Source organism: Emydura macquarii, unplaced genomic scaffold (genome assembly GCF_026122565.2).
Source record: "Emydura macquarii macquarii isolate MOO-44397 ecotype Brisbane River unplaced genomic scaffold, CSIRO-AGI_Emac_v2 contig_2890, whole genome shotgun sequence".
Taxonomy (NCBI): Eukaryota; Metazoa; Chordata; order Testudines; family Chelidae; genus Emydura; species Emydura macquarii.
The window spans coordinates 2,752,869-2,779,714 of NW_027133027.1; the positions used below are offsets into that span (position 1 = coordinate 2,752,869).

The following is a 26,846-nucleotide window of genomic DNA, read 5'->3' on the forward strand; positions in this document are numbered from 1 at the left end:
ATTTGCCCTTGGACTCCATAGGCCAGGCAGAGCAGCACTTCTCAGCTGTCCCCTTCATATGTCCCTTTATACCACAATTGTTCTAGCAGTAACCCCCTTGATGAGCAAACCCCATAGGATATTTGGGCACTCCAGGGATCTTTGGCTTAGGTAAGAGAAGCGTGGCTGCAGAGCAAGGTAGGGACCAAGGACACAAAGGAGTAAATGCAGTTTGGAGGGAGGGAGAGAGAGAAAGTGGCAACCAGCTTGATTATAACAGTTATTTTATTGCTAGGTATATAAAACTTATTATACTAATAGTAATACCATACAAGGAGAGAAAAACAATCAAATGCTTACAATACTACACAATTACAATTGGGGTATTGGAGAAAGCTATCCCAGGTTTGATTTCAAAAGTAGAAAGTTATACCTGGACTAAGAGAGAGAATGTTTGGGGAAGGGGAAATTTGAGGGGGGGTGTCTCACCACTCCGTGGAGCTCAGAGGTTCCCAGGAGACAGACTGGTCAGTTTAGGGTCTGGAGCGCTTTGAGACAGGCAGAGTCCCCAACACAATCAGTCAGGGAGAGGGGAAGTTCCAGTGAGGCTGATGCAGCATTTTGGATCCAAGCATCAGAACAGAGGTTTGAACTTTGGTAGGGTTTTTTGTAGACACCAGGTTTGTTTATGGATAAACAATGTCTGGACAAAAGGAGCTGATCATTCCTGGCTATGGCCAATGTTCCTTGAGAGCTCACAATGCAACCAGGATTCAGCGTTTTGCATATCAATAACTAGAATGGTCTGATAACTGCGGAGCTGGATGTGCACAGGTGTGAGTTCATTTACATCAAGAGAGGAGATCTCCTAACATGCAGTGTGTCCCTGCTTTGGCAATCCCAGAGTTCAGTGCGGTCCCTGCTTTACCAATCCCAGAGTTCAGTGCATGTTCCATCTTCGATGTAGATGAGGCTTTTGTTCTCCATTCATGTACTAATTGAGGTGCCTCCTTTTTACAGCTTTGATGTAGTTGAGGCATGGGGAGTTGTATTACCCTGGATAGGAGGGTTTTAGTTGTGTCCATTGCCTTTTCATATTGAGGTGCCTTTGGCTTCTGGTTCAAGCAGCCTTTAGTTTCTGGTTCAAGCAGGGGCTGGGTGGGAGGGTATTCAGGTGAGCCAGAGAGAGTCGGGGTTTTGCGCCCTGGTTCCCCAAAACACAGAGCTGCTAGGTAACATGTCAGAACCCTAGGGTATATACTCTACCCAGCTCCGTACATGCGCAAGCCAGGCCTCCCATGTCTACAGTGCTGTTTTTAGCAATGTAGTGTCTCGCTGCTGGAGCCTTTGCTCGCTGCCTCTTCTCTGATCAGCTATGCACCACAGTGAGTGTGGAAACAGCTTGCCTTACACTGTGGCGGGTAGCTACTCATACCCTACATGCAGCCTCAAGCATAGACAAGGCCTATCATTCCAAGTAACTCAAAATGGAATGAGCAGACTTGTTAGACATCTGTCTGCTGCTGCTGCTAAGAATTATGATTTATGGAGGACTTTTCATTTTCAAAGCTCTTTATAAACTCAATCCTGCTCCCATTGATGTAAAGAAGAAAACTCCCATTGACTTCATTGGGAGTAGTATTAGGCCCTAACAACACTAATCCTTGCTCTCTACCTCCTCCTCTGTGGGTAGCTAACTAAGTCTTAATATTCTCATTTTATAGATGAGGAAGCTGAGAAACAGGGAGATGGTGAATTTCCCTAGGACACAGTAGGAAGCAGTATTAGAACTGGGTGTACGAACACCACACCAGGCAAGAACGGGTTAAATAGTGTCTTTGGGCTTAGGAAGCCCCACCCCACCCTGCAGCACTTGCCAGGCATGCCACTCTTGGAGGAGGAGCCTTAAAAATAAACTCACTCAGCCCTAGCCTGGAGAAGTGGGTAGGTAGGCCTCTCATCCTCAGCTCTCAGAAAGGAGCACAGCAGACAGCCAAATGGCTTTTGGTTACCTCTGAGCACAGAGTGGTAGGACAGATGGCTGAAGGACCCTGGTAGGACAGAGAAGCTGGTGCTGCTCTTTATTTCTATTAATTTTGTATCTTTTTCTTTGTTGCCTTGAGAACTGGGATTAGGGGTTTGATCCTGGGGAAGACTCCCCTGTTGATGATTTTAGACCCCGGAGAAGAAAGTGGGCTGACATAGGAAGTAGCCTAGGGAAGAGGCAAGAGGTCTAGTTGCTACAAGAGTCCTTGGGCTGGGACCTAGGGTAGAGGAAGGGACTGGGTTCTCCGGCAGCCTCACTGGGAAGCCTCCAAATACTAGGGGGCTTGAATGACTATTGGACCTGGCCAAGCGTTGTCGACTTGGTGTGAGGTCCTGGGACTATTGGGTAAAAACCTTGGTTTATCCCAAAAAGGGTGAGACCAAAGGTGACCCTACTGGAGGGCCAAGTCACAAAAGCAACATGTGACAACCAGTGGACCTGGTCAGCAAGACTACAGAGGGGGGGAAATGTGCAACTTTGCTGCTCTCCACAAGGCAGTGCACCAGCTGGTGAATCTGTTTGCCAAACTGGGATTCAAACTCAGGAGTTCCTGACTCCCAATTCTGCTTGGGTCACAAGACCATGTCTATATCTGCTCTTTCTGTTTTGGAGGAAAATTTTTATATTCCTTTATTTATTTGTAAACACATTGTGTAAATTTCACTAGCAGCTGAAATCTGCTCATTATTGCGGCTAGACAAAGCAAGAACTGGTATTGTTTTGACAGTCAAGGAGATAAACAGATTTACAATTTTAAAATTAACATTTCATCCTCTGAAGCTGTATAAGAACTTTATCACATTAATGTGATGTTAGACTAATGGTATTTTGACTTTTTGATAAGTACAATAAAGCTTTTGAGTGACAGTTCAACAAAAAAAAGATTCCAGGATGCATATATCATATTGTTTTCAAAGAGACACTGTATAGGTTAGCGTGCCTCAGATGTCCTGAATCAGAACCCACATTTAAAAAAAAAAAAATCATTCTGATAGTAAACAAAATATGAGTCCTCCAAAACTAAGGCTATGCTGCAGTGTTAAACCTGCAACAGGGTTTTGTGCCCCACCAAAACTACACTGAGGATATTTGGTTTGTTGTGGTTGCAGATATTCTTGTGTACGTTGTGCTGTCCTGCCAAGGTTCCTGTTTACTCAATCCTTGTGAGCTGGTAAGTATTGAAATTGAGAAGAATCTAGAGAGACCAGGCAGATTGTGTGAGAAGCACCCATGTATCTGAGATCAGAACAAACTCATTCGTTTTAGTTGGTATATTTCTAATCTGATGGATTGCCTGTTGCATTACACTTGAACTAGCATAAGCAAGTGATGACACTGCAGAATTTTGGACTCTAGGTTCATGTTAGCTTCCTCAATCTTTTTCGGACTCAGACTTGATTACTGAGTCTTTCTAGATGTTTCCCTAGCTCAAGTTTTTGCTCATTTAGTTAGTCCTCCACCAAAAGACAAAGGGGTGTTTTAAAATGGTTAATACAATAGAGTACTCAGAAAAAAATATAAGTAATTCTCTTTTTGTAGAAAGATACTATGTTCTCACCTGGCTGAAGATTGTTATGAGAAACTTCTAAAAAGTTGTGCATGTAAGGTAGTATTAACAGTCTGCAGCTAGTGAAGAGCAACTTTCAACAACCCAAAGATCTCAGGACTGGGGATTATGCAGTAATGTATAAATCATCCTGCCCACCTTCTAGCCGTCCGTATTTAACTTCCTTGCTGGTTAAGGCATCGTTGGCTGCTAGAAAGCAGTTGAATTAATCTCTTTATTCCCATTAAGCCCAAGAAGCCACTTGATCTTAAAAGGAAGACCTAGTGTTTAAACTTCTACTGTTCCATCTACTAGGGCTAAAATTGTTCTCATTGTCTTCTCTCTACTGTATCTTTAAATATTATTGCCATTAACTATGAGTGCTTTGCTATTCCTCATCTTTCCCTAATTGCTTCAGGCAATATGGATTTAACTGAGCCTAACTTTTCAAATGGAAATATGTATTAAAGAACTGAAGAAATAGGAGCAGGGACTATTTTCTCAGAAACTATTACTTTTAAACCTGCTATTAATTTCATTTTGTGACCTCTTGTTTTTGTGTTACGAGAAAGAGTAAATAACACTTCCTTATTTACTTACTCCATACCAGTCATGATTTTATAGATATGTCCTCCTTTAGTCATCTCATTTCTAAGCTGAAAAGTCCCAGTCATATTACTCTCTCTTCATATGGAAGCTTTTCCATACCCCTAATCGTTTTAGTTGCCCTTTTCTGTACCTTTTCCAATTCCAATATATTTTTTTTGAGATGGGGTGACCAGATCTGCACGCAGTAGTCAAGATGTGGATGTACTGTGGATTTATAAAGAGGCAATATGATATATTATGTTTTATTATTTATCCCTTTCCTAATGATTCCCGACATTCTTTGCTTTTTTGACTGCTGCTGCACATGAACGGATGTTTTCAGAGAACTATCCACCATGACTCCAAGATCTCTTTCTTGAGTGGTAACAGCTAATTTAGACCCCATCATTTTATATGTATAGTTGGGATTGTATTTGCCAATGTGCATTACTTTGCATTTATCAATATTGAATTTCATCTGCTATGTTGTTGCCCAGTCACCCAGTTCTGAGAGATCCCTTTGTAATTCTTTGCAGTCTGCTTTGGACTTAACTGTCTTGAGTAGTTTTGTATCTTCTACAAATTTTGCTGCCTCACTGTTTTCCCAGATTATTTATGAATATGTTGAACAGCACTGGTCCCTGTACAGACCCCTGGGGGACACCCCTATTTATCTCTCTCCATTCTGAAAACTGACCATTTATTCCTTCCCTTTGTCTCCTATCTTTTAACCAGTTACTGATCCAGGAGAGGACCTTCCCTCTTATCCCATGACCGCTTACTTTGCTTAAGAGCCTTTGGTGAGGGACCTTGTCAAAGGCTTTCTAAAAATCTAAATACTCTACATCCACTGGATCAACCTTATTCACATGTATATTGACCCTCTAAAAGAATTCTAATAGATTGGTGAGGCATGATTTCCCTTTAGAAAAACCATGTTGACTCTTCCCCTAGCAAATTGTATTAATCTGTGTGTCTGCTAATTCTGTTCTCTACTATAGTTTCAACCAATTTGCCTGGTACTGAAGTTAGGCTTATGGCCTGTCATTGCCGGGATCACCTCTGGAGCCTTCTTTAAAAATTGGCATCACATTAACTACCTCTAGTCATCTGGTACAGAAACTGATTTAAAAAATAGGTTACATACCATAGTTAGTCGTTCTGCAATTTCACATTTGAGTTTCTTCAGAACTCTTGGTTGGGTACCATCTAGTCCTGGTGACTTATTACTGTTTAATTTATCAATTTGTTGCAAAACTTACTCCAATGACACCTCAGTCTGGGACAATGCCACAGATATGTCACCTAAAAAGAATTGCTCAGGTTTGGGAATCTCCCTCACATCCTCAGCTGTGAAGACCATTATAAAGAATTTATTTAGTTTCTCTGCAACAGCCTTATCTTTCTTGAGTGCTTCTTTACCATCTTGATCGGTCAATGGCCCCACTGGTTGTTTAGCAGGCTTCCTGCTTCTAATATACTTGACAAATTTTTTGCTGTTACTTTTTGAGTCTTGGGCAAGCTGTTCTTCAAATTCTTTTTTTGGCCTCATAATTATATTTTTACACTTCACTTGCTAGAGTTTATGCTCCTTTCTATTTTCCTCTATGGGATTTAACTTCCACTTTTTAAAGAATGCCTTTTTGCCTCTAACGCTTCTTTTACTTTGTTGTTTAACAGCAGTGGCACTGGGGTTGTTTGTATTCCGCTGCTCTACTTCATGTGCAAGGAGCAAAGTGTAATTGACAAATTGCAGTTCTCTGAAGTAATGTGTAGAAATCTTTTGAGAGTCTTTTGCTCACATTTAGAGGCAGAATAAAGTGGAGTAACAAGGGAGTGGGGAAGAAAAAAGGGGAAGCGAAAAGAAAGCAAAGAAAACTAAAAACAAGGATAAATGACAATGGAAAAAAAATTAGAGATCAGCTGGTAGGGAGTCTGATGGGAAAGAATGGGAGCACAAGTCAAAGAGCCAGTACAGCACATTGGGACTGCTTTCCATATACTCACCATATAGATATGTGTGGGCAACCGTTGCCATACTATAAAACAGATTACGAAAAAAAAAATTTTTGAAGAAATTTTATTAGAATGACGGTGTTTGACCAAGTAGCATTTGACCAGCCAATGGAAGTATTAGCAATCATAGAACCACAACGAGTTGGAAGGATGAGGCTTTTGTGATTTGGTGGGCGTGCTGATGTTTTAGCATTCTGTGGTCGATTGCTTCTGCCTGTGTTGTTACTGCTCAAAATATTGATGTAAGTAAATTGATTCTTGTGTAACCATATAATTACACAAATGTAATTACTATTTAAAAGCAAATCAGATCTCAAATATTGCATTACTTTGATAAAGTTTTTTTGTAAATTAACACAATTGTATAGTGAGGTTGTGACAGATAGGACTGTTTCATGTAATATCTTAAAAAACCTTACTGTATTAAGTTTATGTATTATTGTGGGCCAGGATTATATGTAACCTTTCTAAGGGGGAGATGTAATGTGAGGGCTAGGAGTTCAAAGGACTATATTTAAAATGTGCTGGACAGGAGTGGGCTTTTTGGTTCAGTAAGTGTGAAGTGCATTTCCAGGGGGAGGTTAATGTAAATTCCCCACCTCCATTTATGCATAAACCCAGCCTTGTGAAGTTAACTGCTGGTGTGATTCATTGTCTGTTGATTATCTGTTCGTGGAGATCAAAGGCCTAAGCTAAACTGCGCAGTCTGTGTTCTGGTTCTGAATCTTAGGCAGTTAAGAACTTGTAAAAATGGGGAAAATCCAGTTGTGGGTTTTGAAGGACTAATACCTGTCAGAGCCTGAGGATGGAGTTGGGGGTGACCTTTGGTACATGTTTTAGCGTGTGTGCAGGGTTTTTTTAAAAAAATGTTTTCTCTGTAATGCTTTTACCTTTAGAATAAATACGCTTGTTCAGAAAAGTGCTGTGGGGTAATTTGTAACTATGGGCCATTACACTGTTCATAGCCTTTGGAGAGAGAGCAGAGCACAGACTCTGGCCTCTTTAGGCAGTCTGGCTTGTGTGGATATCACAGCATAGGCAGGGAACTGTGCAGCTTGGAAAAAGCCTGGTGAGAAAGGAGTGAGACATGGGTCTCTGCCCAGAGATGTCGGGGAACTGGAAACCTATAAGTGGGTGCCCTCAAGGGACCACAGGGGGAATACAGGTACAGTTACCCTGAAACTGTGAGAGAAGTGCCTGCAATGTAAAGAGGAAGGTCAAAAAGAACATTTACACAAAAAGTTAGAAGAAAGTAAAAATACAGGTTAAGATTGCTATAGAAGAGCAGTTCTTTTTAAAAATATAAATACTGTCGCTTTTGCAGTTAGCAAGCATAAGGTAAATATTTTGCACTTTTCTATAGTGTCTATTTTCAGAGGATGTCAAAACTTTTTGAAAACAATTAAGCTTCATAATACCATTGTTTTAAGTAAGTGCTTTATTTACAGTATTTTTTAGATAGGTAAACTAACTGAGGTACATTTTAACACCCCTCTTAGTCAAGATCACAGAGGGAGTCAATGACTGAGCCAAGAATAAAAACAAGAAGAAGGTTTCAAAATCCTTCCAATATGAAAATCCCACTTTTAGTGATTCCTGAAAAATGAAACACATTATAAACCATTTCTACAGGTTGTTTTCTTTTTGTGAAAGCCCTACACGTTCTTCATTTCCTCACCTGAAATATACAGTACCAATATATTAATATGTCTTTACAAAATATGGCAATAGGTAAACCTAGTCTTGAGATTATTTTCTCAGTGAATTTAAGATTCCTAGTTACTAAATAGATAGAAGTTAGGCACAGGTCAGATTCTGAAGTATTTGTACTTGCTTTAAGACCCTGTCCACTCTACAACTTTTAAGCATGTTTGTTGATAGTTTACTAACATGGTTGGGTCTAAACATGATTTCTGTCCTCACACAACATGGTTCAAGCTTGGTAACTGTGGTCATTTAATACTATTTTTGCCCCATGAGTGGCACATGGTTGTCTTCCTGATTTAGTACACAGTTTGTAGCAGTTTGGACAGGGTACCTTACTCTTGTGCTATGACATGTTCGGCCACTTGGACATTAGACTTCATGCTGCTTTATTTCCACTCTGGGCTCATCTGCACTTGAAACGCTACAGTGGTACAGTTGTAGCGCTTCAGATGTACACAATACCTACTTGGGCAGAAGGGGTTCTCCCATTGGTGTAGGTAATCCATCTGCCCATGAGGCTGTACCTAGATCAACAGAAGTATTATTCTTCTGTCAACCTATCACTGTCTACACTGGAGATTAGGTTGGCTTAATTACATTGCTCAGGGGTGTAGATTTTTCACACCCTTGAGCAGTATAGCTCAGCCTAGCTTTTTAGTTTCATTTCTCTAACATTTCTGCTATAGGTGAGCTGCCTAGATTTTCATGCACAAATGCAGGCAGTGCAATAGGTGTGGAGGCATGGTTGTGATGGCATAAAAGCTGCAGTATGTGTATTAATGGAACTGTATTACTTTGCACCTTGTTAACCAGCCTCTGTCAGGTTACAAAATCATGACTAAAAGTTTTAAGTGCAGGCAGGACTTTTTTTTTTTTTTTTTTTTTTGTAATTACCATAATATTTTCTCTGAATCATGTAAATTGTTTTGTTTGTTTGATCACAGCTTTAAAAAAATTGCAATAAATGCTGAATCTTAAAGCCATCATTAATAATTTTGATGGCAATTTATTAATGTAACATTTAATTGCAAGACTATTTAAACTACAAAATATCCTAATGAAGGCATGGAATATTTTGGATGTCATTTAGTTGTTTGTGGAAAAGCACTAAATACACTGTTTAACTGAAGGATATGTATTACAGTGAATTTCTATTGAAGTCCGTGTCTTGCACTCAATAACAGCAGGAACTCCTGTACTTCTAGAGTGCAGAGCACTGGTTCTAGTGACAACCCCCAGAGGCAGGGCATCCCTTACAAGAGTACAGAACTTGATAAATCCATTGCCTACTCATTGTGATTAAATTTCCCCTAGCAAATAGGAGAGAATAACATATCCATTTCTGCAGAATCTATGCTTTAGTTTATGTAGAAAAATGCTTTTAGCCCTTAAGGTTGAAAGAAAATCTTCTAAATATGAACTGACTGTAAACTAAAGCTTTCTGTGCAGACATAAAGCCTGAAATAGATGTGAACTGCCTAATACCCAAATGCTGGCCTCAGTACAAAGTCCAAAAACCAGGCTATGTGCTGGAGATTTTCTCTGAGATGGAGTGAAAAGGACTCTTTTCCCCACCTTTTCTCCCAGTCACTCTGGAGCAGCAGAGCCACTCTGGTCTGCTGGTATAGCTTCAAACGAAATCAGCCTCTGCATCACTTATATTCCTGATACATAGGGCAGAGGATGACTACTGGATCTACACTGGATTCGCCAATCCCAATACCAGTTCCCCATTGCATTTTGTCACATCACAATCCCCTCCAGAGCTGGTCTCCTTGGCATATAGGATGTGCATATGACACATGAGCTTTCCACCTGCTGCAGAATAGAGGCAGACTCTCTGCAAGAGCCACTCTCAATGTACAGAGGAGTGGGTGGAATTCATCCATACTAAAAGAGTGACTGCCACCATTCATCTCGATAGGATGTTAATTGTAAAAATTCTTCACCTCTCTGTATATTCTGGAATCAGAGTGCTTGGTTCCTGCTTTGATAAAGAAAAGGGTATGGAGTGGACACTTAGTTCAGAAAAGTGCCCACACATGTAGTTATTCAAGAACAGCTGTTCCTGAATAATTAAATGTGTATACAAGCCCATAATATGACTCCTCAAACTACCATTCATCAGGACCTTTTCAGGGGCCTCTGCCTCCCTCTCTTCCCATACCCTTCCTTCGCTTTGAGCCTCAGCTGTCAGTTGGAAAATCTTCCGGCTGGTGACCTACTGGATTATTTGTAAAGGTTTGCAAGGGTGAGTACACACCTATGTAATTCATAGGTTCCACTGTGATAACCACTACAAGTGCTACTTGAGGTGGTGGTGTTGATTTTCTGGACACTTGTTCATTAGGAATAGATAAATATTTAGCAGATTAGAATAGTTTGCAGAAATCAAGTAAACAAACAACTGCAAGTTGCATACACGTGCGCGTGTGTGTAGAGTAAATATTAATATTTATTTTAGATATGTTTTGTTGTATTAAGTGCTTTGATGCATGCTCTGTACCAAGACTGTATTAACCATTAGGCACAATAGGCACAGTTCCTAGGGCCTATGAAAAAGAAATTATATATAATTTTTTATTTTTATTTAAAAAACTATTTATTAATAGCTTAAAATCAAATTAGTTATTTCAGTCAGGGGGCCTATGAAGGCAAGTGTGCCTAGGGCCTACGAAGGTCTTAAAATGGCTCTGCTCTGTACAGAATAACATATTCCTATACTGCAAAGTTATACTTTTGCTTGATATTATAAATCACTTGCTATTCAGTAAAGCCCTGAAACTCCCACTGTATACTTAGTTAAAGTGAGCAACAAGTGTAGTTAATAATGAAATAGTTCAAATTTTGTTAATTTTATTTCATGATATACAAATGGGAAATCATTTAAACCTGACTGATTTCATTCATCTGTGGTAGTAGCTCATCTGAAACAATAGTGATAAATCCAGTCACAAACATAACCATGAAGGAAGGTATCTTCATAGAATCATAGAAGATTAGGGTTGGAAGGGACCTCAGGAGGTCATCTAGTCCAACCTCCTGCTCAAAGCAGGAGCAACCCCAATTTAATCATCCCAAACAGAGGTTTGTCAAGATGGGCCTTAAAAACCTCTAATGATAATACCTAGATAATCCATTCCAGTGCTTCACCACCCTCCTAATAAAAAGGTTTTTCCTAATATCCTACCTAGACATTCCCCAATGCAACTTAACCCCCTTGCTCATTGTTCTGTCATCTGCTACCACTGAGAACAGCCTAGCTCCATCCTCTTTGAAACCTCCCTTCAGGTAGTTGAAGTCTGCTATCAAATCCCCTTCCTCACTGTTCTCTTCTGCAGACTAAATAAGACCAGTTCCCTCAGTCTCTCTGAATAAGTCATGTCCCAACCCCCCTAATCATTTTGGTTGCCCTCCACTGGACTCTTTCCAATTTGTCGACATCCTTTCTGTAGTGGGGGGGGCCAAAACTGGACACAATACTCCAGATTTGGTCTCACCAGTGCCAGATAGAGGGTAATAACTACTTCCCTCGATCTACTGGCAATGCTCCTCCTAATGCAGCCCAGTATGCTGTTAGTATTTTTGGCAACAAGGGCACACTGTTGACTCTCATCCAGCTTCCTGCCACTGTAACCCCCAAGTCCTTTTCTGCAGAACTGCTGTTTAACCAGTCAGTCCCCAGTCTGTAGCAATACATAGGATTCTTCCGTCCTAAGTGCAAGACTCTGCACTTGTCCTTGTTGAACCTCATCAGATTTCTTTTGGTCCAATCCTCCAATTTATTTAAGTCATTCTGTATCCTATCCCTACCCTCCAGCGTATCTACCACTCTCCCCAGCTTAGTGTCATTCACGAACTTTCTGAGGGTGCAAACCATACCATCATCCAGATCATAAATTAAGATGTTGAATAAAACCGGCCACAGACCAACCCCTGGGGCACTCCACTTGATACTGGATGCCAACTAGATATCGAGCCATTGATCCACTACCCCTTGAGCCCGACGATCCAGCCAGCTTTCTATCCACCTTCATAGTCCATTCATCCAACCTATACTACTTTAACTTGCTGGCAAGAATACTGTTCATTCCTTGTCTATTGAAAAATGTAGAGGGGGAAAAATAGTCCTGACAAGAAAAACAAATTTGTTACTCAGTGCTTCATTTGTTCCACTATAATGATTTGCGTTTTTAAACAAGCACAAAATGAAGGCTTAATTTTACTCTGAATGAAAAGGAGCTGCTATAAATCAAAAAATATTACTTAAATAGCTTGATTTCTTTATATTTTCTTAGCAAATTTTCATATAGACCAACATATAGTGACTTTTGTAATACCTTACAGCATCAACAAGCAATTATGGTTTTCCGAAAAGAAATTATCTATCAATCTAATCTAATCAAAGAGTCTAGAGATGGAAAATACTTATTCAGTCATTTGGTCCATTTCCTTGTTAGTACAGGATGTATTGTAACTGACTAGTCTTATTTTCATTGTCTAAACTGAAAGATGAAATAAACAAAAGTGAATTACATCCTGGCAGTTTTAATATTCTAAAGTATCCTTTATAACATAAGGTAGGCTAAAAAATAATTACCACCTGATGAAGTCTCTTTAATTAAAAAGCTAAAAATTTAGAGCCTGCAGGCACAATATAAGTCTCTGTACTTGTTTGCATAAAAAACCAACATATAAAGTAAGTTTGATTTATGACGTTTGTAGCTTAAACAATTATTTTTAGGTTTAACTTGCCAAAAAAAGTTAAAACAGTATTCAAAAAATGAATATCTATGGCCCCCCCTCCACCCCAAGCAGTTTATCACAGTTTCAGAGCAACTCCACCTGTATTTCCCTTCAGTGGTCCCCCAAGGACAACTGCTTTAGACTTCCAGCTCCCAGCAGTCACCTCTCTTGTGCAGAGACCCGCATCTCACTCCCTACTGACTGCGGATTTTAAGGCTGCACAACCCCTTGCCTTACTTACACTGTGATATCCCCAGCAAACCAGACTGCCTAAAAAGACCAATGTCTGTGCTTTGTTTTCTCTCCATGGGTGCTGACCAGTGTATTGCCCACAGTTATAAGTTGCCACACAGCTCCCGCTAAACAAGCACTTTTATTATTAAGGTAAAAGTATTACGGAGAAAACATATAACAATAAAAGTTGCTACACACTTGCTAAAATTTTACCAGAGGTCACCCCTAATGCCAGCCTAGGGCTCTGCTTGGTTTTAGTCCTTCAAAATCACAACTGGGTTTTCCTTCATGGTTACAAGTTCATATATGTCTTAGCTCTAGAACCAAAGCAAAGGTGGCTCAGCAGATTAGCTGCTTCTTTATACAGTTCGGGCTTTTTATCTTGGTCTTCTGTAACAAGTAATCAGACAATAACCCTCTCCTCAGGCTATAGCTTTAAAAGGCTGGGGTTTTGCAGAACCAAAGTTGGGGAATTTACATTTGTCTCTCCCTAGGGATTCCCCAGGAAATCAACTTAACACTTATTGTCCCCAAAGTTCCATACTTGTCTGGCACATTTTTAGTGTAATCTTTAGAACTCCCTGTTTTTACATCTGTCATATCTCCCCCTGTAGAGGTCACATACAATCCTGGCCCACAATAATATATAAACGTAATATAACTGTACAAGAATATTCAGGAAATTGCCCTGTCATACAGTGTTTTCACCATTTTATCACAGGATGTACTCTGTGCAGGTACCAGTATAGCCCCTATCACAGTAGTATCTAAGCACATCACACACATTAATTTATCCTTACAACACCCCAAAGAAGCAGGAAAATATTTGTTTGTTTTACAGATTGGAAACCGAGGCACAGATAGATTAAGTGTGAAATCCATACCACATTTAACTTAACAAGAATTTTGCTATTGACTTAAATGGGGCCAGGATTTCTTCCGAAGGATATGCCTACACTGCATCTGGGAGCGAGCCTCTCAGCCCAGGTCCACAGACTTTTGGGCTAGCTGGGCTTGCTCTAGAATGCTAAAAATAGCTCTGTAGAGCCCCCTCCTGCAGGCTTGAGCCCGAGCTCCAACCTGAGCCGCAACATCTGCGTGGCTATTTATCACACTAGCGCAAGCCCTGTTAGCCCAAGTCTGTGGACCCGGGCTGGGAGGCTCAGTCCTTGATGCAGTGTAGATGTACCCTAAATGACTTGCTCCAGGTGACATAGGAAGTTTAGCAGAACTGGAAACTGAACCTAGATTTTCTGAGTCCCAGTATCTTAACCACAAGACCATAATTCCTCGATGAGCAAAGTTGGGTGATGTGGCGGTAAAAACACCAGTGCCCAGTTAACATCAGTACTATTATGTTGTTTGGGCCAATAGAGCTAACTGATTGTAATGCAGCAATGAAAAGTTACCAAAAGAAACCTAGCATTACAAGCCAGGATAGAGGTCTTGCAGCTAGGAAAATAAAATATTAACAATGACAAACATGGGGCTAGTCTTAGGTATGTTAGCACCACAAATCACAGAATCAAAATTCAGCTCTGACTCCTAGGACAACAGATCAGGTTTCAACATGTTCAGTCCCTAGAAATGAAGGGGACTCTGTAGGGAACCATCTCCAGCATTTCTCTCCTATATGGACAGTTTAATGCTCAGGATGAGAAATGTGTTGTATATGATTATCAAACAGGCTTGTTAATTCTGAATAATTTGTAGTGAAATAAAAACCTGTTTCCTTTTGCAGCAAAATACTAGAAAATGTTGAAATGTTTTACTAGATTATTTGTTAAAATTCTATGATGTCATTACATTGTTATGATGATATAATGTATTTGTGTTATAATAATAATTCATACAGTGATTATGTGAATTTACCGTTTCTTTTTCTGTTTCATTTTAACAGATATCGCAGAGGCTGGTACTAGAAGAACCTCAGATACAACTAAAGGCGTGAAACGGAAAAAGATTGTAACTGAAAACCATCTGAAAAAGATACCAAAATCGCCTTTGAGAAACCCACCTCAGGCCAAGCTTAAACAAAATGTAGAAGAATCTTCATCATCTAAAATTCTTCCTGATGCTTCAGAACACTTAAAGGCAAAGAATCAGTTACCTGTACAAAATGGAAAACAACGTATGAAACAAAATGGGGAAACACTTAGAAGCGAGGTAACTGATGAAACATTCAAATCTGAGACATCGATGCAGACAAAGCTTTCATTATTGCATAAATCCCTGGATTTGAGTAAATGGACAGTAGAAGACTGTGATACAAGCCAATTAAACTTGCCAGAGAAGAAGTCTCTCTCTAACTCCTTGTCAAGTAAATCAAAGACTGACAATAATGAATGTATTACTTTTGATGATTGTGGTACTTCATGTACAAGTACTGCATTTGATGTCTTATTGAAAGCTATGGAACCTGAACTGAACACCTTAGCACAAGAGTGCCCTCCTTGTGGGATGCAAATAGAAAAAGTGAGACCAAATAAAACTGCAAGCGCCTCTTCAAGTCTCACATCCAATACAATGAGTGTCCAAAATCATTTTGCTTTGTCACAGCAAGAGTTTGTAGCTGGATCTCACTACTACCCTTGTGCTTCACATAATGTGCATACAGCAACATCAGGGAAGAGTGAACAAGCACAGGTCCAGTCAATTTCTCATTCACAAGAACAATTTATTGCTAAAACTGGGCAACAAAATCAACAGATTGTTATGTGTTCAGGTTTCACTAGATCACTGGTACATCAGCAGGGTCAAGAAAACCCCAAACTCCCACAGATATATAGTATAGCAGTAACCTCTTCTGTAGTACACCCCCCCTCTTCTACTCTTACTCAGGTTTTTCCTCAAAACCAGCTAGTAGCTAGTTCATCTTCATCTTTGTCAATTAATCCATCTAATTCAACACACTTACCTGTAGCTCCCATGTATAATTCAGCCCAAATAGCATCAGTTGTCAACCATGGTGTAGAACAAATATGTAATCTTCTGAAAGACCAGAAGCCTAAAAAACTAGGTAAATATGTCTGTGAGTATTGTAGTAGGGCTTGTGCCAAGCCTAGTGTTCTCCAAAAGCATATCCGATCCCATACGGGAGAGCGACCGTATCCTTGTGTGACATGTGGATTTTCATTTAAAACCAAAAGTAATCTGTACAAGCACAAAAAATCTCATGCACATGCAATTAAACTTGGACTTGTCCTACAGCCGGACTCTGGTGGTTTATTCCTATCCCATGAATCAGACAAAGCACTTAGCATTCATTCAGATGTGGAAGAAAGTTGTGAAAGTGAAGATGAAGGCACTGCTGATGAAAGACAAGATGATCAAGGATCCTTAGAACTGGAACCTGCACAAATAGTGAAAATCATTTCAAATTCTGAAACATTACAGAAAGGTAGCCCCATTCCATTAAGCAATCCAAGCTGTGTAATAGGTGACTCTTCATTGCATGACACAGAGCCACGAGTTAGGGCAGCTTTACCTAAAGTAGTAGTTCATCCTGTTAATGTTTCTCCTTTAAGGGCTGATAGTCCGAAAGTAACAGACCCTACACCTGAGCTTGCTGCAGCAGAGAGACAAGAAGATTTTAAAGTTACAGGTGTAAAATCAAATTTAACACACATAGCCTCTTTCAAGGAGACTGAGGTTAAGCACCACCAGAAAATAGAAATGGGTCCATTAGAAGAACAGCTTGGGTCTGTTGTAGGAACAGTGCATGCACAGCTACAAAGACAACAGGCGACTGATTGTTCCCAGGAACAAGGAAAATGTCTTCTGAGCCCTAGGAGTTTAGGTAGTACTGACTCTGGTTACTTTTCACGTTCTGAGAGTGCAGATCAAACAATGAGTCCACCAACTTCTTTTGTAAGGGGATTGCCCACCTCTGAAAAAGACCCAAATAAAAATCTGCCCTCTCTGCCACGAATAAGTGCAACAGTGGCACCTGTTGTACAAACAGTTTGTGCTGAAAAACATTTACTTCTCTCTGGTCAAATGCGACCACCCATGGCAACAAAAACACTTGAGGAACGCATCTCAAAGTTAATATCTGATAATGAAGCTGTAGTGGATGATAAACAGTTAGATAGCGTGAAACCAAGAAGAACATCTCTTTCAAGAAGAGGCAGTATAGACTCACCAAAATCATACATATTTAAAGACTCCTTCCAGTTTGATTTAAAACCAATGGGAAGAAGAACTAGTTCAAGCTCCGACATACCAAAGTCTCCTTTCACACCAACTGAGAAATCAAAGCAAATTTTTCTTCTGTCTGTACCGTCACTTGACTGTTTACCTATAACCAGAAGTAATTCTATGCCTACAACCAGCTATTCAGCTGTTCCTGCAAATGTAATACCACCTCCTCATCCAATTCGAGGAAGTCAATCATTTGATGATAAAATTGGCTCTTTATATGATGATGTCTTTCTGTCAGGACCCGTCACTCCACTGCACCAAGGTGGGCATACTCGCACTCTTGTTAGACAGACAGCAGTTGAAGACTCTTCAACTAATGAAAGCCACGGTCTTGGACCAGTACGATCTGTAGAAGAAGGTTATCATAGATGTAATTTGTCTAATGAACTCTCATTGCCAAGGAGCAAGTCACTTGCACAAGTATCAAATTTGGAAAAAGGAAAGAAATCACATCCAGGGCGAGGAACAATGTTTGAGTGTGAAACTTGTAGAAACAGATATAGAAAACTGGAGAATTTTGAAAACCACAAAAAGTTTTATTGTTCAGAGTTGCATGGACCAAAAACCAAGGCAGCTATCCGAGAACCTGAACATAAGATAGTCCCCAGCACTACACAGCCTCAAATTCTGCACTACAGAGTTGCCAATTCAACTGGTGTCTGGGAGCAGACACCACAGATAAGAAAAAGAAGGAAGATGAAAAGTGTTGGAGATGATGATGAGCCTCAGCAAAATGATACTGGCATGCCATCAAAGATTTCAGAGGATCAAAGTAAGCCAGGAGATTTCCCCAGTGTGTCTAAACCTAATGCAACAATAGTGGGTTCACAACAGCATGGCAATATTCCACTTCAAAGGTCTCAAATTCAGCTTGTGGCTCGAGGCACAGAACAGACCACTGAGCCAAAGATTTCTCCACTTATGGAAAAGCAGACAAGTTCAGTTGCACAAGAAAAAATAGAGTTGAAAAGACAAGGAACTGGAATTTCAGTAATACAGCACACTAATTCGCTGAGCAGACCCAGTTCATTTGAGAAATCAGAATCTTTTGAAAGAGTTTCACCAGTTTCTTTTCAAGATGTTAATAAGGCTGTGAAACACCATTCTTTGAACACAGTTGTAATTCAGGAGGAAAGACATGCTCATCTGAATACCTCCCAGCAGCATCAACAAGTTTCAGCAGAAGCACCCAGAATGGAACTTCAAGGAAGTCAAATAGTCTCTAATGAAAGAAATACAGTAATGCAGCCATTAAAATTAGTTCGCCAACATAACATCCAGGTTCCCGAAATACTGGTCACAGAAGAACCAGACAGGGACCAAGAGAACCAATTCAGTGATCAGGAAAAAACAGAAAAGTTTAATTGGCCTCAACGTAGTGAAACACTGTCAAAATTGCCAACAGAAAAACTGCCACCAAAGAAGAAAAGGATTCGATTGGCTGAAATTGAGCATTCTTCTGCTGAATCAAGCTTTGACTCCACACTTTCTAGAAGTTTAAGTCGGGAAAGTAGTTTATCTCATGCCTCTAGTTTCTCAGCTTCATTTGATAAAGAAGACATTTCTAAAACTGAGAGTGCTTCCAAAGTAGATCTTAATAAGTCAGCAGAATTCCTTATGATTCCTGCTGGCTCCAATACACTTGGTGTGCCTGATTCTCATTGCAGGGAAATGAGACGTGCTGCATCAGAACAAATTAACTGTACACAACCCTCCATGGAAGTTGTAGATTACAGAAGTAAATCTTTTGATTGTGGAAATATGTCTCCATCAAAACCTGCCCCACTTGTAGAGAGATCCTCTCCAAAGTTGTCTTCTAACTGTGGAGTTCCTGGACATGTGCCTCTGTTAGAAAGGAGGAGGGGGCCACTTGTAAGGCAAATATCTTTAAATATTGCTCCAGAAAACCATCTGCCTCAGGTTAAATCATCATCTTCATTTCATGCAACAGACATGTCCACTGTGCTATTTCACAGGTTCCAGACCTCTAGTAGAACTTCAGTGGAGTTTCCTTCAAGTTCTCAGCACTCACATACTTACTCTAAGCCTTTATATGAGTCTCAATCAGTAACTCAAAATTGTAACCCTCTCAGCCTGCTATCTGTTCAGCAGCCTTTGGGTCCTGTTTTGCATAATCAGGGACAGCAGCCCTCAACTCAGCATTCACAGACTTCTCTTAAAGTACTGGCCCAGGAAAAACAAGCAGACGCAAACACCTTTTCTTGTCAGTCTGTTGAAAAGGAGCATTGCTTTGCTCCCAAGTATCAACTTCAAGTTAAAGCACAGCATGTAAGTAAGTCATACACTTCTAAACCAATAACTGCTTTCCCAAAACACACTCTTCCAAGTCAAGTTGGTCTGGACCAGAGTGGGACTTCATTATGTATATCTACTAAATTAGCTGACAGTATGTCTAATCCATATTCAATGCCTCCCCTAAAACATATGATTCCTGAAAACTCCAGTGGTCAAATACATCACATCCCACCTCTTGTGGTTCCTGTTCGTATTCATAGTAATGTTCCATCTTATGGATTTGCTACTGTTACACCTCGTCCCCAAATTTTAGTGACCCAGGATCCGGTAAATCAATCTCTCTGTAAAACAAATGTGACAGTGCCAACACTTGAAGGTAAAACTCTGCTGCCAAAATTACACAGAGATCATCAAAGGGTTTTGCCAAATCCACAATCAGCATCTTTATTTGATAATTCTCTTACTGAGACTGGAAGCAGAAATTCACCTTTGTCAAATTCCTTGAATATTATTCAGAAAGTGCCAGTTAGTGGACTTTTCCCCCAACAAGAAGCTACAGCTTCAAGTAAACGCATGCTTTCACCAGCCAATAGTTTAGATATTGCCATGGAAAAACATCAAAAGCGTGTTAAAGATGAAAGTGGAGCTGCTTGCACAACAGATGCTAGATCAATGCATCCATTGAACATTCGAGCCAGTGACCCTAACAGGCAAAAGAAACCAGTTTTGGTGCGACAGATTTGCACCACAGAGCCTCTTGAAAGTCTCTTATTAGATCCTGATGTTATTCCACAACATGAAAAAAGCAGCGAGATTAGCAATTCACCAGATGCGCTATTGACTGACCACCATTCATCTGAAAGTGTTAAAACTGGAGTTTCTGAAACCATAAAGGAGTCACCAGAATTTGAAAATCTTAAATCTTCTGCATCTCCAAGTTTTGCAGTTAGAAAGCCATCTGAACCTTCTGCAATGAATAATCAGACTTCTCTTCTGAAGACTTTAGGCAACAGTCAAGAAAGGTGGTCCCCAGGGGTTAATAATGAGGGCACGCAAATTAATACCCAAGGCCAAGAAAACCCTGCACCTACTTTGTCTGTGGCAAATGCAGTGGATACACAACAGTTGTCATTTCCAAGCCTAAAGACTTCAACAAATTTTACATGGTGTTATCTATTAAAAAGAAAGCCATTACACCTGCTACAAAATGACAAAAAAACTTCAGCATATTCTACTTGGACTATTAGTCTCAACAATCCCAATCCTCTTGGTTTGTCAACAAAGGTTGCTCTTTCCCTCCTAAATTCAAAACAAAAAGTTGAAAAACCACTATACACTCAAGCAATAACTACTCATTCCAGATCTGATGTATTGGTCTACTCAAGCAAGTGGAGGAACAGCTTAACCAAGGTACTTAAAGTACATTTAATGTATAGTCTTTGTACAGAAATCCATTTGGCCAGTTTTAAATTGCAAGAAGAATACCAAAAACAGCTTTCATTTTGTTTGTAGTTTTGTTTGTAAATGAAGGTATTTGCAGGTATATGACCCTATAAAGTGACTATTATAGTTCAGATTGAGCAGTTAACCGTGCATGTTCTGCAAGCACATTTGCTAGTTGAAACAAGGTGGGTGGGAGGGAGAATGTACTATTTCCCCTTCCTTCCCCATTTGATTGTTTGTATGCTACCAGGTATTATGGGCCATTGCAGGATTTTTGTTTCGGTCCAGAGTATGCAGTACAAATTGCTTAATTTAATATGACTTCAGTACAATTTTCAAACGATCGTGTTGTATGTGCTCGAATATCTAGGCACAATTGAGTGCGTTAGAAGCAGAATAGTTGGCTACAATACAGATGTTTACAAAATATTGCTGCAGTGCATAGTAATATCTCATATCACATATTTTATACCTTGAAGTTCATTCTCCAATCTGTTTGAGTATCCTGAAAAAATTGATTTTCCTTTGAGTGTCTCAGTGCAGTTGGTGCTTCCCATACATGATTAGGATCTTTTTTAGAGTATATAATATTCTGTGAATTTTGGGTGAATATTTATTTGAGTATATTAATCTTTGAGCATAATATTCTGTGCATTTTGGGTGAATTTGAGTAACTTCCTTCTGTACTAAAACGTTAACAGAAACTAGACAACTGGAAATGAATGGTCATCACCACACACAATCCATTAATTGCCCTGGTTTTGGTTTTTCTAAAAAAACAAAACACACCACACCCCACAAAAAAGAATATGCCAGTTGGTATGTAGTGGGCACCTCCTGCGCGGCCACGAGTGGCTCTGCAGTGCCCTGCTAACAATTTCTCACTCAAAGGGCTTCTTAAACAGCACCTGGGCTTTTCTTGTCCATGCACCACCTTTTCTTGAGGGTCCAGGTTTATTCACATACATAAAGTTCCCAAATCAAGCAGAAAGCACCAAAACACAGTCTATCAGGTTTACATTCTTTAGTCGGATTCAGGCTTTTCCTGCCCCTTGTCCCAGGTCTGTCTTCTGGAGCTGTTCACTCCCAGAAGTCTCCAGGTCCCTCTCAAGACTTTGTGCTTGGGGCCTTTCCTCCTTTGGCAGGAAACTCCCAGCCCTACCTGTCTGACTCTGGCTTTTAGACCCCCCTGGTACCAGAGTTTTCCACATAAAAACCTTTCTCACTTCATGCAGTTTCCTAGGCTTCCTCCTTCAGAACAACCACTTACTGCCCTTTATAGGGAATTATCTGATCTAACCCAGCTGTGCCTTTTTAGTAATCAGGGTTGGCTAGCCCTTGGTCTTCTGGCCCTTAAGAAGCAAGCCACCCTGTTACAGTACTGTTCTAGGAGACCTGTAACCAAATGCACATCTTGGTTGGCATAATCGATCCTGCAGTAGTCAAGTAAACCTCCAGAACGGCAATGCCAAGGACACCATCATTAGAAGCAGCAATGTAATTTCCTGCCTGCCTCAGAGAGATACACGGACAGCGAGTAAATGATAAGTGTTCATTATCAGAGTATAAAATTATTTCTTTTCAAACCAAAACAAATTTAAATTTATCTTCGCATTGTGGGGGGTGGAGGGGAAGAGAGTAATAATCACCATTTTGTCTGACAAAAGGATTTCAGTTGGTTTTTGCTTTTTAAGAATATTTCTACTCCCTCCACATGCCTGCCTCAAAAGTGAACAGGTGTGATCATTAAAATTAACTACTCTCTAAAATGCAAGGTGATAACATTTTTAATGTCTTGGTACAATAAAGATGTGGAAGAAAGGAGGCTTTTTTGCAATTGCCATGTATTTTCCAGTGTTTGTAAAACTATAAATCAAACAGCTGTATGCTAATTTGCACTGAATTCAGTGTTCTTTAGTAACTGATGTACCTTTCTGCAAATAGATTAAGAAGATTCTATACCCTAAGATTTTTTTTCCTGTTGGTGCTACACCAATAGTATATTAAATATTGTCAACAAGGGAATGTTTATGTAGTCTGCCTGATCAAACACTGAATTTGTTGGCCCAGGCACTGAAAGATTAATTACTAAAAAATGTAGAAATGTGCACATTGAGCTGTATCATCTTATAATGAAAACTGTACCATACAGTACAGTTTGAGATTCCTCTTTATATTTTCCTTACCATTTGGTCTGATGTTAGTTCTGTGCAGTTTTTTTCTTTTCAGATACAACTATAAGGCTTCAACATTAGCCCCAGAGATCAGTTGATCACGAATCATGCAAAGAATGTCTAGAACATACAAAATTATTATTTGAAGGATTAAAAATGATTATTTTGGGTTAGTCTTCAGTGTATTGGCAGCACAACATTCTTTCTGCTGTGGCTATGTGAGAATATGAATCTGAGTCAAAAGGGCCTGAAATTGTTGTGGAGGAAACACACCACCATTGGAGGAGGAGAAGTGTTTATCTTTTGCTGCTCAGTGGCAAAGACTATAGTTGAACAGCTGTAAGGGTATCTTCGTATACTTCTGTGCTGAAGAGAAGTATTCAGAGATGGGGAGAGAGAGAGACCATAAAGCTTAAAAAAAAAAAAAAAAAAAATCTTCAGAATTGCAAAAGAGGATCTAAGGATATTCTGTTAAGCCCCTATAGGCAGGAAAGTATTAAGGTGAAATCCTAGCCCTATTAAAGTCACTGGAAGTTTTACCATAGATTTCACTGGAATCAAGATTTAACCCTTTGTGTTAACAACAAAAAATGTGCATAGCAAAACAGACTGCTGATTTTGTATCCATATTGCCACTGAATTGTATGTATTATGTATTGCAAACTCAGTGTTTCTTTTTTTCTTGTTTGTACTCATATCTGTTTCAAGATGTCTTCCAGATGAGATTTGTTACTAAATCTCTTTAGTTGAAGTTTACTAAATTAAACAAAAAAAATTAAAAGGACACTGTCATGACACATCGGCATTAAATTGGCTCCCCCCCCCGTGTATTTAGCCATTTTCTTTGGGAAAGCCAAGTTCTGCATGAGCTTTTCACTACACTTTTGTTTTTGTTTTTTAAAAGAACAGTTAAACAGTTGTGAGCAACCTCTGCAAAAACAAACCCATGTGCAAGGATGATGGGGAAAAGAAAATTGTCTGAAAATAATTTCAGTTTAGAGTATAAATACTGAGTGACAAGATTCTGAAAAATATTTTGACAAATGTCCTTTTAAACAGTGGCTGCTGTCAAATGTGGCCATCATCCACATTTATATTTACTCTGCTACCAAAGTAGAATAATTATTAATTTTTCTTTGTTTATATGCTGACTTTTTTCAAACAAAGTATATTACAGTGAAGCTGGAAAGAGTTCCATCTCCATTTCTCCACCTTTTTACTGGCATCAAATAGCACTTGTACTTAAAGGAATTATAAAGATGGAAATTGCTGCAAGAAATCATCAAGTGAAGATTAATGTATACCTGAGATTGTGCAAACATTAGGATAAGAAAATGGAAAATATAGATTAAAAAGCACGTATCTAGCATGTACATTACCAATGCAGGATTTTTTTCCCTATAGTATAGTCTCAGCTGTTTCTTCCAGTCAAGTTCTGGTTTAAACGACTAAAGCAGCGGATGTTCAAAACACTATTACAGTATTTCTGTACAAATCTCAATCCTAAAAAAAGGCATTTCTTTTGACATTGGATGTCAGGAGAAGAATGAAGATGTATTGAAGCAAATTCAGGGAATAAGGAAATCCAGGGACTTTGTCTGTTCTTTGCCATGAACTGGACCAGAGGAAATAGCATGGGCAAGACCTCTCTGGACCACTGATTCAAAATATACAAACACCAAGGATGTGTGTAAAGGAAGAGGGGCTACTGCTCTTAAATAAATAAATACAGAATATTAAAATAAATTATAGGCCCACTTGAGCTAATGCAGTGTCTTGGACAGAAGAGGTGGTTACTTGGTCCAAACTCAATTTTCTTCATTACAAGCTCAATCACCTGATATTATCTGTGGTCTCAGTAGCTCTCTCTTAAGCCTAGATCAGTGGTTCCCAACCTGTGGCCCGGGGGCCAAAAGTGGCCTGCAGAGGCTTTCAAAGTGGCCTGCGACTCCCCTTCTGCTGGCTACAGAAGGGAGCCGCTGCCTAAGAACCCAAGTGGAGCACGTTTCCGCGGAGCTAAAAGTCCGGTGCAGACTCTGCTGCAGCCAAGGGGACAGGAGATCAGCGCTCCACTCCCCCTGACTGTAGCAGGGAGCATGGCAAAGTGCATAGGAGCACTGATCTCCTGTTCCCCTGGCTACAGAAGGGAGCCACTGCCTAGGGAACCAGGTGGAGCCCATGGAGCTACAGGACGTATGCAGTTTCCCTGCTGCAGCCAGGGAGATGGACGATCAGTGAGGAGACCGCCTCCTCACAGATCTCCTTCCATCTGGCTGCAGTGGGGGGGCCTGCTGGCTGAGACTGGTGTCCCATCAGGGTTATAAAAATGATATCTGTGGCCCTCGAGCCAAAAAGGTTGGGAACCACTGGCCTAGACATTTCCTAAGTTTGTGTATTGCTCTCTTAAAATTTGATTCCCTCTCTAAGGTGATTCTTGGTATGTTCCTGAGGATTTTTTGCCATCAGTAGGCTGAAGAATGGAAAATAGCTACTAATCATATCGTTTTCTTTCTTGGATTATGTGTGACAATGATCCAGCTCACCACTGGAAAGAAGTTAAATAGGAACAGTCTTATATTAAACTAGCAAAATATCTCAAGATAAATGGCTGTGTGTCAATGGGGAAAAAATGATTGAGTATTAACATGAAAGTTATAGCTCTGGAAGACTTTGGTCCTGGGTGTGGTTTTCCATGGGACACTTTTAAAGTGCCAGCAGTAGCTGTTAAATTCTGGTCTCTGGGCTGAATTCATCACTGTGCCACTCCAGTTTTATACTACTAACTGAGTTGGTGGATTCAGTCTGGCACAAAACCGGAATAATGCAGAGGTGAATCAGGCCCTTTGCCTCCAGACATAAGAGAAAGGGAAAAATCTATTGAGAGGATTGTCAGGCATTAGTAATTGAAGAAAGGAAACTTTTACTTTTATAATTTTTCTAATCTTTTGACCACTAACTGTGGTCCTTTCGGTTAGGGGTGAAGCATGTTAGTGGAACAGTGTGAAGGAAGAATGTATGGCTGCTGCCTGAACTGAACCTCTCTTACGAATAAAGAGAGGACATGAGTCCTCATGTGGGTCAATTTGATACTTTTCACAAACATTTTTTTTAGAATATATATAAATAAAAAGGCAGATTTTCCTGATTACCAGTGACTCCTGCAATTCTCTGACAGAAATTCAAACAACATTTTATTAGTGCATTTCTGTTAGAGCAGACATTTTGCTCCAGCTCAATGGGGCTACGTTGTATGTTGTGAACACTAAAACCAGTGCTAAATTAGCATAAATCCAGTTAATTAAAATATGTAACTGGGAACTGGACTGGTAGTTTAGAACACATGGATTAGAATATCTTATCTCATCACCATTATGAATACTTTGTATATTCATAAAAGGTGAAATGCTCCTTGGTGCAGACAGCCTAAGAACTTGTACAGACCAACCATCTGAATTTTCTTTTCCTTTTCCTTTTTATTAAATTCAAAATGTGCCAAAAAAAAATGTATTCATTAAGGTTGAAAGATCAAGCACTTAAAAGTCAGCAAATTCCAGGCACTGAGAATGGTCACATACTATAGACCACATAGCACATAAATTGCATTTTCTCTTCTTCTTTCCCTTGTTAGACATAAATGTTAGTCTGTTACTTTTTATAGTACAAGCTACAACATGTGCTATGAAATATACGGAAATTCAGTGTGGTTGAGTTAAATTTGCACAGCCACTTGTACTTTTGATATCCCCTGTCTAGAGTGTTAGATGTCTTATCTTTCATGTTGCATTAACAATATTTTTGCATGAGGGTGAAATTTATGTCCCACTGCATAGAGCAAGAATGATCAGGCTTGATGAAGGAGAAGTATTTAGAGTTTGGGGGAAATGAAAGTCCTGCACTAGTCAGGGCA

The 26,846-nt window shown here is 39.8% G+C and overlaps 1 protein-coding gene across 2 annotated transcripts in view; it reads left to right on the forward strand.

The window, feature by feature from the left end:
• Positions 1-26,846, forward strand: part of HIVEP1 (HIVEP zinc finger 1) — a 150,086-nt gene that overhangs the window by 91,498 nt on the left and 31,742 nt on the right. For both annotated transcript variants that reach the window (XM_067568340.1, XM_067568341.1), the window contains exon 4: positions 14,764-20,732. In XM_067568340.1, coding sequence (XP_067424441.1) covers positions 14,764-20,732 — 5,969 coding nt within the window. The remainder of the gene's footprint in view (positions 1-14,763; positions 20,733-26,846) is intronic.